General features: G+C 48.0%; 2 protein-coding genes across 2 annotated transcripts; both read left to right on the top strand.

Moving 5' to 3' along the window:
- The first annotated feature begins 3,190 nt into the window (after window positions 1-3,190).
- LOC113033264 (uncharacterized) lies at window positions 3,191-7,673 on the top strand. The gene is made up of 5 exons (XM_026186898.1): window positions 3,191-4,444; window positions 4,901-5,403; window positions 5,625-5,751; window positions 6,268-6,388; window positions 7,577-7,673. Exons 1-5 carry the CDS (start codon window positions 3,280-3,282, stop codon window positions 7,671-7,673), a joined length of 2,013 nt encoding a protein of 670 aa, XP_026042683.1. The 5' UTR covers window positions 3,191-3,279.
- A 4,729-nt stretch (window positions 7,674-12,402) lies between these two features.
- LOC113033263 (proline-rich protein 36-like) lies at window positions 12,403-14,040 on the top strand (the record flags this gene model as incomplete). The annotated part of the gene is made up of 2 exons (XM_026186897.1): window positions 12,403-12,670; window positions 12,929-14,040. Coding segments are annotated over exons 1-2 (1,380 nt in total), but the record flags the coding sequence as incomplete, so codon positions are not given.
- Between the last annotated feature and the right edge of the window lie 1,564 nt (window positions 14,041-15,604).

The following is a 15,604-nucleotide window of genomic DNA, read 5'->3' as shown; positions in this document are numbered from 1 at the left end:
CAGTTAGAGCATGCTGCTGAGAAATCTACACACTCATAATCCAAAGCATTCTTTTTTATTTATACCTTTGAAACTACAGGAGGAGAATATTTATGAAACCCAAGGCTTAAAGGCTTTGAACACCTTTAGTGCTTAGTGACCTCCTACTAATAAGATCACATTCCATGGTTTGTCATTCACTTGTGTTGGCTGCTCCACTAAGCCCAGAGAACACTGACACCAGAGGTGGACGATGGATTCTTCAGTGTTTAGAAAAATCTATTGGATGGCCAGCAGATTTTGAGACTTCTGGTCTGAAACAGACCAGAAGTCTCAAAATCTGATGTAGTCACCTGAAATGGCTTCACCTCACAGGTGTGCTTGTCAGGGCTCATTTATGGAATTTCTTGCCTTCTTAATGACGTTGGGACCATCAGTTGCGTTGTGCAAAAGTCAGCTTGGTACTGAGCTGACAGGCTTATTTGACAACTGTTAGAATTCATATTATGGCAAGAACCAATCAGCTAAGTAAAGAGAAACAACAGTCCATCATTACTTTAAGTAATGACCTTTAACTGAAGGTCAGTCAGTCTGGGAAATTGCTAAAACTTTGAATGTGTCCAGTCGCAAAAACCATCAAGACTACAATGAAACTGGCTCACATGAGGACGCCCCAGGAAAGGAAGAGTCCCTCTGCTGCTGAGGATACATTCATCCGAGTCACCAGCCTCAGAAATCACAAGTTAACAGCAGCTCAGATTAGAGCCCAGATAAATGCCTCACAGAGCTCCAGTCGCAGACACATCTCTGCATGTTCAGAGGAGACTGTGTGAATCAGGCCTTTATGGTGAAACAAGCAGAAGAGATTTGTTTGGGCCAAGAAACACGAGGAATGGACATTAGACCATCTGTGCTTTGGTCTGATGAGTCCAAATCTGAGATCTTTGGTTCCACCTGCCGTGTGCAGAACAGAAAGGGTGAAAGGATGGTCTCTATATGCATGGTTTCCACCATGAAGCAGGAAGGAGGAGGTATAATGGTTTTTTCAACAGCACAATGACCCCAAACACACCTCCAGGCTGTGTCAGGGCTATTTGACCAAGAAGGAGAGTGATGGAGTGCTGCAAAGGGTGGCTATAACAGTCATGAAAAGGTGTATCCAAACTTTTGATTGGTAGTGTACATGTTCACATGCCAACCAGGCCAAGACCCTGCTAGATATGAAGTCCAAGCCTAAGAGGCAGAGAAACTTTCAGTCAGCAATAACAACTAATAGCCTATTAGCCTGCTATTAGCCTGCCATAGGCTAATGGCAGATTTGGACACCTGCAGGAACTGCAGAATTGCCTGTGTGCTGTGGTCATCAACCTGGTCCCAGAGGAGGGATGGAACAGCATCCTGCTTGCCTGAGACAGAAGTCTAAAGCAGAAGCTTCCACAACAAGGGTTCAATACAAGGTTTGTGGGACTGCTGAAAACCACAGCAAGCGCAGCCAAAGAAGTGCTGGTCCAGATTGCAGAGTCTCATCTCTGCACAGGTGGAGAACTGGCTGGATGCAGGGAAACTGTACAGGAGAGTCTGGGGCCATGGGTGCACTATGGCAACCGAACCCAGACATGGACTGTTGTTCTGCAAGGTTGACTCAGCAGGCATTATTGAACTGGTGATACATATAAAGACAGCTAAAGGGACCATGGCTGCCACGAGGTCCATGAGGTGGAGGTCCAGTCCCCAGCTGACCCAAGGCTGTAGCCTGAAGCAGTGGAGGCAACGTTTAAAGGCTGTTGTCACTCTAAGGGAACTAGTGGCCCTGCTGCAGTCCAGAATCATGCCCAGAAACATTTTAACCAAAGAACAAAGAAACAAGGGAAACAACAATCTCAGAGGCTGCCAACAGACAGATGCCCAATCATACAAGGTGAGCAGACTAAATACTGTAGCCCAGGGGTCCCCAATTCAACCCCTCACATTACATTGGCGGTCCACCAAGGTCATGGTGCAGGTGATCTAGGTCCAATGGTCAGGCGAGCACTGGACGACACAGGGTGGCAAAGAACCCAAATTCCTAACTTATCTTATGCTCCAAATTGTAAAACCTATCGCATAACTTGTGCCTGTGAGGATATAGTGATCTTGGAACATAAAGAAATTTCAAAAACACATGGTGAGGAGTGTGTAGATCATCCTCACGCAGTTGCTGGACTGTCGAATCTGCCTGACAGTCTATGGTCAAAAGGGCCCACGGATGTTGGCCTAGCTAAGCGTCCTCCTGTCTTGTTCCAGCTCAAGTCACACACACCAATCAATAGACCACAGTATAAACACAAGCCTGAAGCAGAGGCAGGAATTACAGAAACAATAGAAGGCCTGCTAAGGGCCGGGGTGTTAGAGCCCTCTCACTCACTGTGGAACACACCAATTCTACCAGTGGAGAAACATGGAACAGGAAAATACCGTATGGCACATGATTTGAGAGCCATTAATGAAATATTGCTCTCTACTACTGCACCGGTACCAAATCCGTACACAGCTTTATCAGCTATCACATGTGACCAAAAGTGGTTCACATGCATTGACCTGGCAAATGCATTCTTTTGTCTTCCTCTGCATGAGTCACTCAGAGACATTTTTTCATTCACATACAGAGGCCAACAACTCAGATACACACGTTTGCCACAAGGCTTTGCACTTTCTCCAGGCATTTTCAATCAGGTGCTTAAAGAAGCCCTGTCGTCATGTAATTTGCCTAATGATTGTACATTAATACAATATGTTGATGATCTTCTCATTGCAGCCCCGTCAGCAGCGGATTGTACAGCGGCATCGTTCGTTGTGTTGAATAGGTTGGCGGAATGTGGCTTTAAAGTAAGTAAAGACAAGCTGCAGTTAGTTCGCCCTGAAGTGACCTTTTTGGGCCGGGTAATCGCACACAAATCAGTGGGTTTGATGAACACACACAGAGACCAAATTTTGACACACCCAAAACCGCGAACTGTGAGAGAAATGCTTTCTTTTCTTGGTTTAACAGGTTACAGCAGGCAGTTCATTCCGGATTATGCAGGCAAAACTGCCCCTTTAAGGGGCCTAATGAAGCAAGTTGGTGTTCGAAACTTTAAGGCTGAGTTGCCTTGGACGCCTGAAGCTGAAGCCGCATATATTAGGGTAAAACAGGATTTGTCAAGGGCCTCAGATTTAGCCACACCTAATTATGACGAGCCATTCTATTTAGATGTTTCTGAAACAAACTCAATTGTAAATGGAGTGTTGTTTCAGAAAAAAGGGGGGGGTAGAGAAGTGCTCATGTATGTTAGTGTAAAACTACATCCAACAGAAGCAAAGCATCCTACATGTACACAACATGCAGCAGGGGTTGCTAGAATTATCCAAAAAACAGCACATGTAGTGAGAGAACACCCACTAAAAATACTCACTACACATAGCATAGTGGCATACGTAAATTCACAAGCATTTTGTATGTCACCACGGGCACAACAGAGACTGAGCAAAGTCTTAGAGGCCCCAAATTTGACATTCACACATGAAGGAATTAACATGGCAGATTTAATGGGTGTAGGGGAACCACATGACTGCGCCAAAAGAGCACAGATCGAGGAAAAGATTAGAGAGGACCTGAAGGCCGAACCCATACCGGGAGCTGAGGACTGGTTCACCGATGGATGTTGCCACCGAGACGAAGGAGGACTGAAAGCAGGGTATGCGGTGGTCTGCAGAGTAGGAGGAGATTATCAGGTCAGAGAGTCAGGAAGGATTGAGGGAAAGCAGTCGGCCCAGAGAGCTGAAGTGATAGCCTTAGCTCGAGCTTTGAGACTAGCCAAGAACAGGAGAGTGAACATCTACACCGATTCGGCATATGCGTTTGGAGCAGCGCATGTGGAGCTGCCTCAGTGGAAAAGAGCAGGATTCAGAACAGCAACCAATGCACCTATCTCCCACATACATGAAATGGAGGAACTGGAAAAGGCCTTGGCTGACCCAGAGGAGGTGAGCATTATAAAATGCAAAGCTCACTCCCAAGGAACCAGTATGGTGGAAAAAGGAAACCAGAGAGCAGACGAAGCCGCAAAGGAGGCCGCAGGCTACAAAGGACAGAGACAAATGATACAGGTAACATCAGAAGAAGAGATACCTGTTGACCTGATTGAGGAAGTTAAACGGGCCCAGGAGGAGGCATCCCCAGAGGAAAAGGGGGTGTGGAAAAACAAAGGAGCCTGGCAGGATGGACATTTGTGGAGGGGGCCAGACGGGCGCCCCGTGCTGACAGCCAAAATGGCAGAACAGAAGGTGGATGAAGCCCACGGACTTGCCCACGTGGGGAGAGCCCAGATGGAAAGAAATTTGTGTCATTGGTGGCATCCTGAGCTGCGAGGAATGATAAGGGAGAAGGCCAGGATGTGCTTAATCTGTGGGGCACACAATCCTAAGCCAGCAGTAAAACCGGAAGTGGGTAAGTTTCGGCCCCCTGAGAGGCCGGGAGAGGAGATTGTTATTGATTTCACTGATATGATTGATTCCGGGCCGGGCGGTGTAAGATATTTGCTAGTGTGTGTTGACGCTTTGACCGGCTGGCCAGAGGCCTGGGCTACAAAAAAGGAGGATGCTAAGACTGTCATTAAGTGTTTAATCAATCATTACATTCCCCGTCATGGGTTCCCGAAAAGAATTAGATCAGATAATGGAACCCATTTTAAAAATCAAGATTTGGAAAAAGTAGAAAAAATGTTGGGCGTCCAGCATAAATTTGGAACGGTCTATCATCCTCAGTCTCAGGGGAAAGTAGAAAGAATGAACCTAAATTTGAAAAACAAATTGGCAAAAATCTGCGCGCAAACAGGGCTAAATTGGGTCGCAGCCCTGCCGGTTGCGTTGATGACCATAAGATGTTCTGTTAATCAATCCACAGGTTTTACACCATACGAGCTGCAAACCGGGAGACAGTTTCCGGCACCTTGGACGGTGGGCTCGGGTGAACGGGACAAAAAGGGGAACCGGTCCCACGCAGACTACTGGAACGAGCTAAAGGCGCTAGTGTCCAGTTTCACGAAACAGGCGGCTTGTAAGGGGCCCACAGGAGAAGGAGAGGTCCCGGACGCGAAAACAGTGTGGCTGAGAGTCATCAAACGAAAGTGGAAGGAGCCCCGCTGGACTGGTCCATATGAGGTATCGGCTCGGACGGCGACAGCGGTCCAACTGAAGGGGAAAGGCGACACCTGGTATCACTGGACGCAGTGCGCAGCTGCGCACGAGGGCTTGGTGAGAAAGGATCCATCTCAACCCGACGCAGGTGAAATTGAGCGGCACAATAATCCCTCACACCTGTGCAACGGACCGACCGGTAGTCTACCCGGAAGGTCAACGAAAGAGGAGCAGACAAGCAGGAGATCGCCGCGCCAACGAAAAGGAGCGGTACCACACTGAACACCTAAAACAAGAGAGAGGCTCTGATAAAGGGCTTTGAACTTTTTACTACACCATAACATTCACATACCACCATGCCATCACAACAATTAGACACTGGTGATGAAAGAAGAGTCTCAAAAGCCATCACAATGTTTAAAATTATTATGAGTTTGATGTTAACTATGTTGCTAATCATGGCTATTTGTTTTTTGATTTGTTTGTTGCAGACCGACCCGGGAAACCAGTCTGAGCACGGAGGCCATGCCAGTCCGGCGTTGTTTGATACACCAAGTACATCACGCGTGGTCCATAGTGATTTAAGGTTGCGGGCAAGAGTGAAGCGCGAGGTCTCTGGTAAAAAGGATGAGTGTCTCAGCACATATGGTGGTTTAGAATTAGATTATGTGATTGGCTCCACAACTTCCTTTACGTTTGATCTGTGTGATGTTGTTAATTGCAGGGACGTCGGCAGTGCTTGGAGGGGATACAATGTGTGGGTCTGTTGGGATTATTCAGTGAGTACGCACTGCGAGAGGGGAAATCGTCCTTATGACAGCTGGTGCCGTAATTGGGACCAGGTAAGGGGTTACACTGGGCAAAATTGGGAACCGTTAGAATCAGGATCAGAAAACGGGCTTAAACTACAGAGGGATTTTAGCCCCTCTGGAAACGCGTTAACTTTATCATTGGGGAATTGGCATCGCAAACAATCTATGTATTTAATTCTGGGGGTGGAAATAGCGGGGGTTGATCCAAAAGGGTTAATTAAAGTTAATTTCCTAGAAAAAACTAATCGCGTACCGTCAGGTAGAGAAGACATAACAACTCGTGTGATTTCTACTCCCACCAGCTCTGTTGCATCTGTTACAGGGCAGGAGGGGAGCGGGTCATCGGAAGCTACACCAGAGGAGCACGAACCAAGAGAGAGGCGAGTAGTGTCGGTGGACTACACCACCCTGAAACCTCAGGATTTGATTGAACGCGCTACCGGGTTCAGTGACAGTAACATCTGGCTGGACTGGATAGCCCAAAATGCTAGAGAACAAAAAGTGGCTAATTGTGTAGCCTGCGCTTCAGCAAGGCCGCGTTTATTTATAGAGCCTGCACCTCTGCATCCAGAGGATCAGTGGGGCTATAATTGTATGTTGCAAATAACTAGAGGAGCTGTGAATACGGGGAACTGCACTGTGTTGTCCAGTCTATTTCCCCCTATTGGCAAGCTCACGCAAGTAGGGCCGTTTATGCCCCGGAAAGATAATTATACGTGCTTTAAGTTTACCACAGATAAAGTTAAATATCGGTTGGGGGAAATTGACCCCAGTTGGTGTTCGGTCACCCAGATTGGGAGGACCACCAACAATGTGAGTGATGCAGCCACCCTAATTGGGACTTGGGCTAGGAGCGGGCTGTATTACTATTGCGGGCACAGGACTCTACTGGTACGTGTTCCTCTTGGGAGCGTGGGGACGTGTGCGATGGTGAGACTAGGAGCGCCACTTATGCTAATCGGAAATAAGGTAAAATCAATTCCCTCACACAATACGCGCACTTTGGCAGCCAGGCGCAAAAGACACATTTTGAGAAAGAGAGGAATACAAAACACAAATGTTTATGACCCTAGAATGAATTCCCCCACCTGGATCGACTCCATTGGAGTGCCCAGGGGGGTTCCAAATGAGTTTAAACTTGTTGACCAAATAGCAGCCGGGTTTGAAAATATTCCAATAATTTCTGCTTTCTTTCCAGTGACTCCAAACAAGAATGTAGATAGGATTAATTATGTTCATTACAATGTACTGAGGCTCTCTAACCTGACCAGAGACGGATTGGAGGGGCTAGCGGAGCAGGTGGGTCCGACCTCGTTAATGGGAGTGCAGAATAGAATGGCCCTTGACATGTTGTTAGCGGAAAAGGGGGGCGTATGTGCTATGTTTGCGGACCAGTGTTGCACCTTTATTCCAAACAATACTGCTCCAGATGGGTCGGTAACCAAGGCTCTGGAGGGCCTAAAGAGCCTTTCTGAAACTATGCATGATCACTCCGGTGTTGGTAATCCGTTAGAAGGCTGGCTGACCTCAGTGTTCGGACGGTGGAAGGGGGTCATCGCTGCGGTCATGTTTTCTTTGTCTATTGTGGTGGGTATTATGGTTATTTGTTGTTGTCTCATCCCTTGTGCCAGACGAATGTTCAAGAGTATGTCTGTGAGGGCAGTGGACCCTGGAGTCATTACTCCAATGTCCATGATGCCAATGATGCATGTGGAGCTGAATGTGTAGGCCAAGGAGGGACACGACTGTTTGTGACCTCTGGATTCTCCAGAGGTCAACAGAGGGAATTGTAGAATAAGGAGGGGATGTTTTTCTCATTATCATTTAATATTTTAATATGTCATTATTAGTTCCTTAGAAGTATATAACCAGCTTTGCATTAAGCATAAATTGAAGTTTTTGATCTTATATTATTCTTTGCATTACAGTGATGGTGATAACTTTAGTTTGATCTTTCCTTACAGGTATCAGAATAATAACATGATTTTCCATTGCAGATGTAACCATGATCATTCCATACACATTGCAGTTTGTTGCTCATTTTAGAGTTGTGCTCAAGGTAATTAAAGGTTAAAAGCTACAGCCAGCGCGAGTCTGGCTGATCTATGGAGGGCAAAGGCTTTGAGCTTGGAAGGCCGCACGCGCTTACACAGCACTTATAAGATGTCATTCTTGGTGATTTTGTGCTTAGTCATGTTTTAATATGTTTTAAGTAGAAGTAGCTGATTCAGCAATATTCATTTAATATTATATACTTGATTTAGAGCAATACACACTGATGGTCTTAATAAATGAAAGAGTCCTTGTAGCTGCCATGTTGTGTCTCAGCAGGGTACAGACGGTTCCAGGAGAAGGGGGGCAGTTAGCGTCTGCCCTCGGGAAGGAGACAATGTTATTCTTTGTGTTAAATAAAATTGTCAACATTGATTGTATTACACCTGTCACTACGCATGAGGGGGCGTTCTAATACCCTGATTTCATAAAACTATGGAAATGTGTTTTTTGAGATGAGATCTGAGACTGTCTGCATACAGTGTCCATCTCCCACGTGTGTGATCATTAAATCATCGTTTGACTCAACCCGACCGGACCAGTGTTGTTATTGTGGGTTTTTCCTCTGGTGTCCATCTCCAATATTTTTGAACCATAACACAGTCCACGAGGGCCGGTGTCCCTGCAGGTTTTAGATGTCTCCTTGATCCATCACAGCTGATTTAAATGGATAAATTACCTTCTCAACATGTCTTGAAGTTCTCCAGAGGCCTGGTAATGAACTAATCATGTGATTCAGGTGTGTTGACCCAGGTTAAGATCTGTAGCCCATACAACACACTTACAATCACAGTTTAAAGTAACGCATGCTACACCTGACTGATGAGGTGCAGATCAAATGTTCAGTGATTTCCCACCAGTATCGGTGCTTTAAAGAGAAACTGTGGGGAATGTCTAAAAGAAGTAGTTGAGGCTCGGCTGTGAAATTGATGGTTTTCAGGGTTTTTATCATTAACTCGGTTTCCCTGGGTCTTTCCCGTGTTGTAGTTGTGTGTCTTGTTTTGAAAGAAATATTTACACGTTACCATAGCGAGCAGAGAGCATTAAGCGGCAGAGAGGAGGATGTTACTGTCAATGTTGTTGGTGCATTTCAGGAGGACGCTGCTAATAAAGTTACACAGTTACACAGTGAACTCGCTTTTATGATTATATTTACAAAATACCACCGTTTTTGTCTTGGTCATTTTATTTTGTTGTATTTATCCACCACATCTTAAAGGCTGGTCCATGAAAATATTGTCTGACATTAAACCGGTCTGTGGCACAAAAGAGGTTGGAGATCGCTGTAATAGAGAGTCACCTGATCCAACCCTAGCTGTATGTTTTATCAAAAAGGAAAAAACTTGTTGTTTGAGGATGAATCGAAACTGGGAGCTGGTTCCACAGAGTACCTACTCGGCTCTCACATTGTGGGGTTTTTTCCCATATTTCTAGCATGCCAATTTCTTTTGTTGTGATTTATTGTCAACCAGACCCATATTTGCTTTAAATGACAAATTTATCTAAGACGTGATTTATGTAAGTCTGGGATGGTACGTGTTAACAGCCGCTCATAGATCCTACCTGCCGGATCTTCTTTTCATTGATATTGCTGTTATGACTGATGAAGCCGAGCTGGTGAGTTGTTGACTAAATAATGTGTTGAAGCTATAAATATGACTATTACCAAACTGTACTGTCACTAATAGGGTTGCTTTGTAAATGTTGTATGGTTGTTTTATTTTGTGTCTTTCAGTTGATTACCTGGCTTCTGTAAAGGCACGGTTACTGTACTGGTGTTAGCTTATGCTTGTGCAATAAAGCTTCTAAAAGGCAGCAATCAGATGTCCGAGCCTGAGTATGACACAGTTTCATCAGTTAAAACACAGTTTACTAAATTAAAGGTAGTTAGCTTAGTAAAAACCGTACACACATCAATCTGATTCTTAGGATTTCAACATAATGTGGTAGTACTGGTACTTAGGGCTGGGTTTTGATTATCGATTAAAATCGATTCTAGCTTGGATAACGTGATATCGATTCACTAAAATCCTGAATTGATTTTTAAATATAAATTTATTTTGCCCGAAACGCCAGAATCTCAGGTTAAACCTCACAAAATTTCTACAACCACCAAACAGCTAAAACAGTAAATGAGAGCAGGACACGGGCACGCCATTGGGGCTGAAACCGACAGCTCACTGATTTTGAAGCGTCGGTGGGCGCTTTGTGTTTATGTCCTTTTTGCGCTGATTCTGAAGCTGCAGGTTTTATCTCTCTCCAGAAAATATTGACTGAACCAGCAGCCAAAGACGATCCAAACTACACTTCACATAAACATTGTTATGAATTCACTCTGACTTTTGCTGTTTTGCTTCCACCACGATAAAATCACACTTTGTGTAGAGCTCTCTCTCTCTCTAAATCGACAATCAATCCCACCCCTACTTATTACCCACCAGTCTACTTCTGACAAGAAAGCCTCATTTGTTTGTCAATACTGAACAAATTTAAACTTTTTAAAATTATGGAAAATTTCAAAATGCTCAGCTGTGTCTCTAATCAAACCTCTGTAACTTTGCTCTGCTTCACTTCGTTTTTGACTGCACAATATTATTAAAGTCATCTGCTATAAAATCCCAGGCCACGAAAGTCGCCTTCATGTTTTTCTGTGTTTTATCCTCAGTTACTTTGACACAAAGGCGTCTGCTGTGACGCTCACTCCTTTGATAAAGTCTCACAAGTGTCAGCTTTCTTTTTATAGATATAAAAATATAGATATGTACTGATAAGTGATCAGAATTATAATATTTCTGACTGTCTGAGGCAAAATTTCCCCAATTCAAATCGAATCGAATTGTGGATCAAATCGATTCTAGAAATCAGTGACGATACAGCCCTACTGGTACTAGCTCCTACTCAGCCAGGTTTCAAAGCGAATTGAGTCAAGATGAAAACATCACATCAACAGAGTGTCGCAACAGACTGGTCAGGAAGTGGCAACGCTAAATAAGTCATGGGAGCGATGCCAACCATTTTTTAAAACCTAGCAATAATGGCTATACACGAACCATAACTGTGGTCCGATGACCACATTTTGACATTTACCACTGGTTTAGCAGCAAGAATGTCATTGCCTTGATGTATCTATTGTTTTATTGTTTGTGTCACCTGCAAATGATGTCACAGGACTTTGGGGCCATGTTGCACTGAGGTGGTTACTGAACGACCAGGGGCGGAGCGGGGGGGTGGCTTACGGGGCTTAAGCCCGGGTTGTTTTGTCAGAAGCCCGGGGTATTTTGGAGTGTAATTTTTTCATAGTTAGATGCCTGGCTGACAACTGTATAAAACAAAAAGTACACACAATATTCGAAGCACATAGTGCACACTGTGGGAATTTACGACTGTGCGTGAATCCCCCCCTGATATTGGTATGATCCGAGCTCAGGCACTAAGCGACTGAGCGAGGGGGCGGGGGGAGCTGCTCCCCGTGAGTGCGCTGTTGGAGAGACGGAGCCAGCCATACTAAGGAGAGCTTAAGTTTGAGCAGGTACCAAAGCAAATCATTCGTACCGTACAAATAATGTAAATATGACGGTGCATCACGAAAGATTGATATGAAACTGATCACTTGACCAATATTACGTTACTTGCTCTTCAAGTGAATCAACAAATGGCGAAATGAAAAGCCGAACAAATGCTATTTTTTAGAGAGTCTTAGCTTACGTGTGTTTATTTCATATTTTCAGTTCTTACCCTCCCCGACTAATTCGGTTTCAGTTATGTACTGAAATATAAGAATGGACATTAGAGGGTTCTTTCAAAGAAAAAACTCAGGTAAATGTTATTTTATATATGTCATGGTCCTGGGCCATGTTGGCCCAGTGTTCTTAGTTTCCTTGTATGTTTGTATTTTATTCCATGCTTCCCCTGCCCATTATGTCTAAGTTCTCCCCGTGCTCTCTCTTCCCCCTGTGTGCCCTCTATGTATTTATGAGCCCTCGTCCCCTTTCGTGTTTATTCCATGTCTCCCCTGCCTGTTACGTTGGTGTTCTACTCGTGCTCTCTCTCCTCCTGTACTTCCTGTTTCACCTCTCCCGTCAGTGTTCAGTTCACCCCGCCCTGTCTCGTTATGATTATCAGTGTCACCTGTGTTCCCCGTGTGTTCCCACTCCCCTCGTTAACCCTCTGTGTATTTCTGTCTGCGTCTCCCTCTGTTCAGCGTGACGTCGTCCCTCATGCCGTGTGTGGATCTCCCTGTGTCTCTCTAGTTTGTGGTTTCCCAGTTTAGTTTAGTTTGTATATTTGTTCTGCCAGCGAATAAAGCTGAGTTTTGAGTTCATTCCCTCGTGCCTGTGAGTCCTGCGTTTCGGGTCCTACTCCTGCCTGCCGCACGGCGATTCGTGACAGTACGACGTCACCAGATATGGACCCAGCAGCTCTCAACCCACCAGAGGAACTGCGTCTGGACATTATCTACTCCGTGGAAAGACTCCTGCATCTGTGGCTCGAACATGAGGGGAAGGAATTTCGCCGCGCTGTGGAAACCAAACTACAGCGTTTAATCTCTGGTCTTCCCTGGCTACTCAGTGCGCTCCACCCACTCGAACAGGATTTAATCCGCAACGAGCTCCACCTTCATCCCCCAGCTGCTACTACCCACCTGCCTGAAGGGCCGGATGTGGAGCCGCTCGGCCCGTCAGAGCCATCATCAAAAAAGAAACGGCATTCACGCCGCCGACGCGCCACCCCACAGCCGGACATTCGGCCTTCTAATTCACCTTCTGTGCTGCCAGAAGCTCCGTCGGCTCCCTCGCTGCTACTTCCAGCTCAGTTAGCTCCCTCGCCGCCACCCGCAGCTCAGTTAGCTCCCTCGCCGCCACCCGCGGCTCAGTTAGCTCCCTCGCCGCCACCCGCGGCTCAGTTAGCTCCCTCGCCGCCACCCGCGGCTCAGTTAGCTCCCTCGCCGCCACCCGCGGCTCAGTCTCCTGTGTCCCCGCTAGCTCAGCCATTAACTCCACCACAAGCTCCATTTTCACCTCTACCATCGCTTCAGTCATCAGTTCGGTCTGCCACTCAGTCGCCCTTAGCTCCATCATCCACACTACCACCTGTTTCTCTTCCACCACAACCGTCACTACACCCAGCCACTCAGGCTGCTACTCAGTCAGTCATTCAACCCATAGCCCTGCCGTTAATATGCTCTGTAGCTGAGCCACTAGCCGCCCGACCCGCAGCCACTTCAGCCACTCCTCCACCCGTCACACCTCCACTACAACCATCACTGCAGTCTCTAGCGCAGTCACCTGCAGCTCTGCTTTCCCCAGTGCAGTCTCCAGTGTCCCCAGTGCAGTCTCCAGTGTCCCCAGTGCAGTCTCCAGCAGCCCTGCTGTCCCCAGTGCAGCATCCCTTAGCACAGTCATCCACTCAATCACCAGCTCCACTTTCCCCTCAACTATCACTACCACCTCTAGCTCAGTCTCCTGTGCACTCACCTCTGGTTCATTCTCCTGTGAAGTCATCAACTCCCCTGCCTTCTCCACTCTCACCACCTCCGTTACAACAGACATCAGTTCAGTCCCCTGTGCCAGTGAAGACGCCCTCAGTTCAGTCTCCCGTGCAGTTATCTACTTCACCACCGTCAGTAGCTCAGCTCCCACTCTCACCCGTGTCTCCAGCAGCTCAGCTCCCGCTCTCACCCGTGTCTCCAGTAACTCAGTTAGCTGCCCAGCAGCCACTCTCCGCTCAGTCTCCTGTGTCGCCAGTTTTGCTCATTCACTCCATGCAGAGAGGTAACTGGATTTCTACTCAGGGTACTTTCCATGGTTTAGCCGCCGTTGGCACAGTTTGCCACTCCAGGGCTTCCCCAGAGGCTAGGTCTCGGTCACCAGCTGATTCTGGACCCCTGAAGTTTAAGCAGCCCCCTAAGAACTGCACCATGTTCGCATTGCCTGGGCAGAGTCAGTGCTCAGTGCAGCGCCAGTTGTCCTCATGTCGGCCGAAGGACTTCATGCCTGTTGGCGTTGTTTTGGCCTCCGCTGGGGGGTCCGAGGGGCCCGTTCAGCCTCCCGTCTCCGCTGGAGGGTCCGAGGGGCCCGTTCAGCCTCCCGTCTCCGCTGGAGGGTCCGAGGGGCCCATTCAGCCTCCCGTCTCCGCTGGAGGGTCCGAGGGGCCCGTTCAGCCTCCTGTCTCCGCTGGAGGGTCCGAGGGGCCCGTTCAGCCTCACGCCGCATCGGCTGGAGGGCCCGAGGAGCCTGTCCAGCCGCCATCTGCGACCGCCTCGTCGTCGCCTGGTCCAGCCGCATCCGAGTCTTCGTCCTCGTCTGGTCCGGCCTCCGAGTCTTCGTCCTCGTCTGGTCCGGCCTCCGAGTCTTCGTCCGCTGCAGCCTCCTCAGAGCCTTCGTCCGCTGCAGCCTCCTCAGAGTCTTCGTCTGCTGCAGCCTCAGCCTGTGCTTCGCCTGGTCCCGTCTCGACTGGTCCTGTGCCCACCGGGCCTCGGCCAGTACGCCTGACACTGGAGAGCCGCCGCCGCTGCCTTCCGCGCGGCCGGCCCCCTGAACTGCACCGTCATCGCCTGAGTGGTCGCCGTCGCCTTCCGCACGGCCGGCCCCCGGACCGCCTTCGCCTGGGTGGTCGCCGTCGCCTTCCGCACGGTCGGCCCCCGGACCAGCGCTGTCATCGCCGCCGCCGCCTCCCGCGCGGTCGGCCTCCTGAACTGCTCCGTCGTCTCCTTCACCGCCGCCGTTGCCTTGCGCACGGCCGGCCTCCTGAACTGTTTCCGCGTCGCCGCCGTTGCCTTGCGCACGGTCGGCCCCCTGAACTGCTCTGTGTTTGGGTTATTTTCTTGGGCTCCGGTGTTTGCTGTGCTCTTTAGTTTTCTGTTCCGGGCCCTCCGTCCTGGGCCCCCGCCGCCCGCCCTGGGTTGTTTTCTGTTTGGTTTTGTTTTTCTGTGTTTGGGCTGTCTGGAGCCAGCCCTTGAGGGGGGGGTACTGTCATGGTCCTGGGCCATGTTGGCCCAGTGTTCTTAGTTTCCTTGTATGTTTGTATTTTATTCCATGCTTCCCCTGCCCATTATGTCTAAGTTCTCCCCGTGCTCTCTCTTCCCCCTGTGTGCCCTCTATGTATTTATGAGCCCTCGTCCCCTTTCGTGTTTATTCCATGTCTCCCCTGCCTGTTACGTTGGTGTTCTACTCGTGCTCTCTCTCCTCCTGTACTTCCTGTTTCACCTCTCCCGTCAGTGTTCAGTTCACCCCGCCCTGTCTCGTTATGATTATCAGTGTCACCTGTGTTCCCCGTGTGTTCCCACTCCCCTCGTTAACCCTCTGTGTATTTCTGTCTGCGTCTCCCTCTGTTCAGCGTGACGTCGTCCCTCATGCCGTGTGTGGATCTCCCTGTGTCTCTCTAGTTTGTGGTTTCCCAGTTTAGTTTAGTTTGTATATTTGTTCTGCCAGCGAATAAAGCTGAGTTTTGAGTTCATTCCCTCGTGCCTGTGAGTCCTGCGTTTTGGGTCCTACTCCTGCCTGCTGCACGGCGATTCGTGACAATATATTATGCTTTGTATGTTGTTCAGTATATTTCTATGCAAAACAAGAGGGTTTTCAGTACACAGCAGGATATTCACATTTGTA

This window comes from Astatotilapia calliptera, chromosome 12 (genome assembly GCF_900246225.1).
Source record: "Astatotilapia calliptera chromosome 12, fAstCal1.2, whole genome shotgun sequence".
Classification (NCBI taxonomy): Eukaryota; Metazoa; Chordata; class Actinopteri; order Cichliformes; family Cichlidae; genus Astatotilapia; species Astatotilapia calliptera.
Note: the sequence above shows the minus strand (reverse complement) of the source record. Positions and strands in the feature narration are given on the sequence as shown.

Excerpts from the sequence above, each read along its gene's own strand:
- LOC113033264 (XM_026186898.1), top strand. The coding sequence starts at position 3,280 with ATGTATGTTAGTGTAAAACTACATCCAACAGAAGCAAAGCATCCTACA. Across the intron at positions 5,404-5,624 it reads CGCGCCAACGAAAAGGAGCG|ACCGACCCGGGAAACCAGTC; the intron begins GTACCACACTGA and ends TGTTTGTTGCAG. Across the intron at positions 5,752-6,267 it reads AGTGAAGCGCGAGGTCTCTG|GGCAGGAGGGGAGCGGGTCA; the intron begins GTAAAAAGGATG and ends CATCTGTTACAG.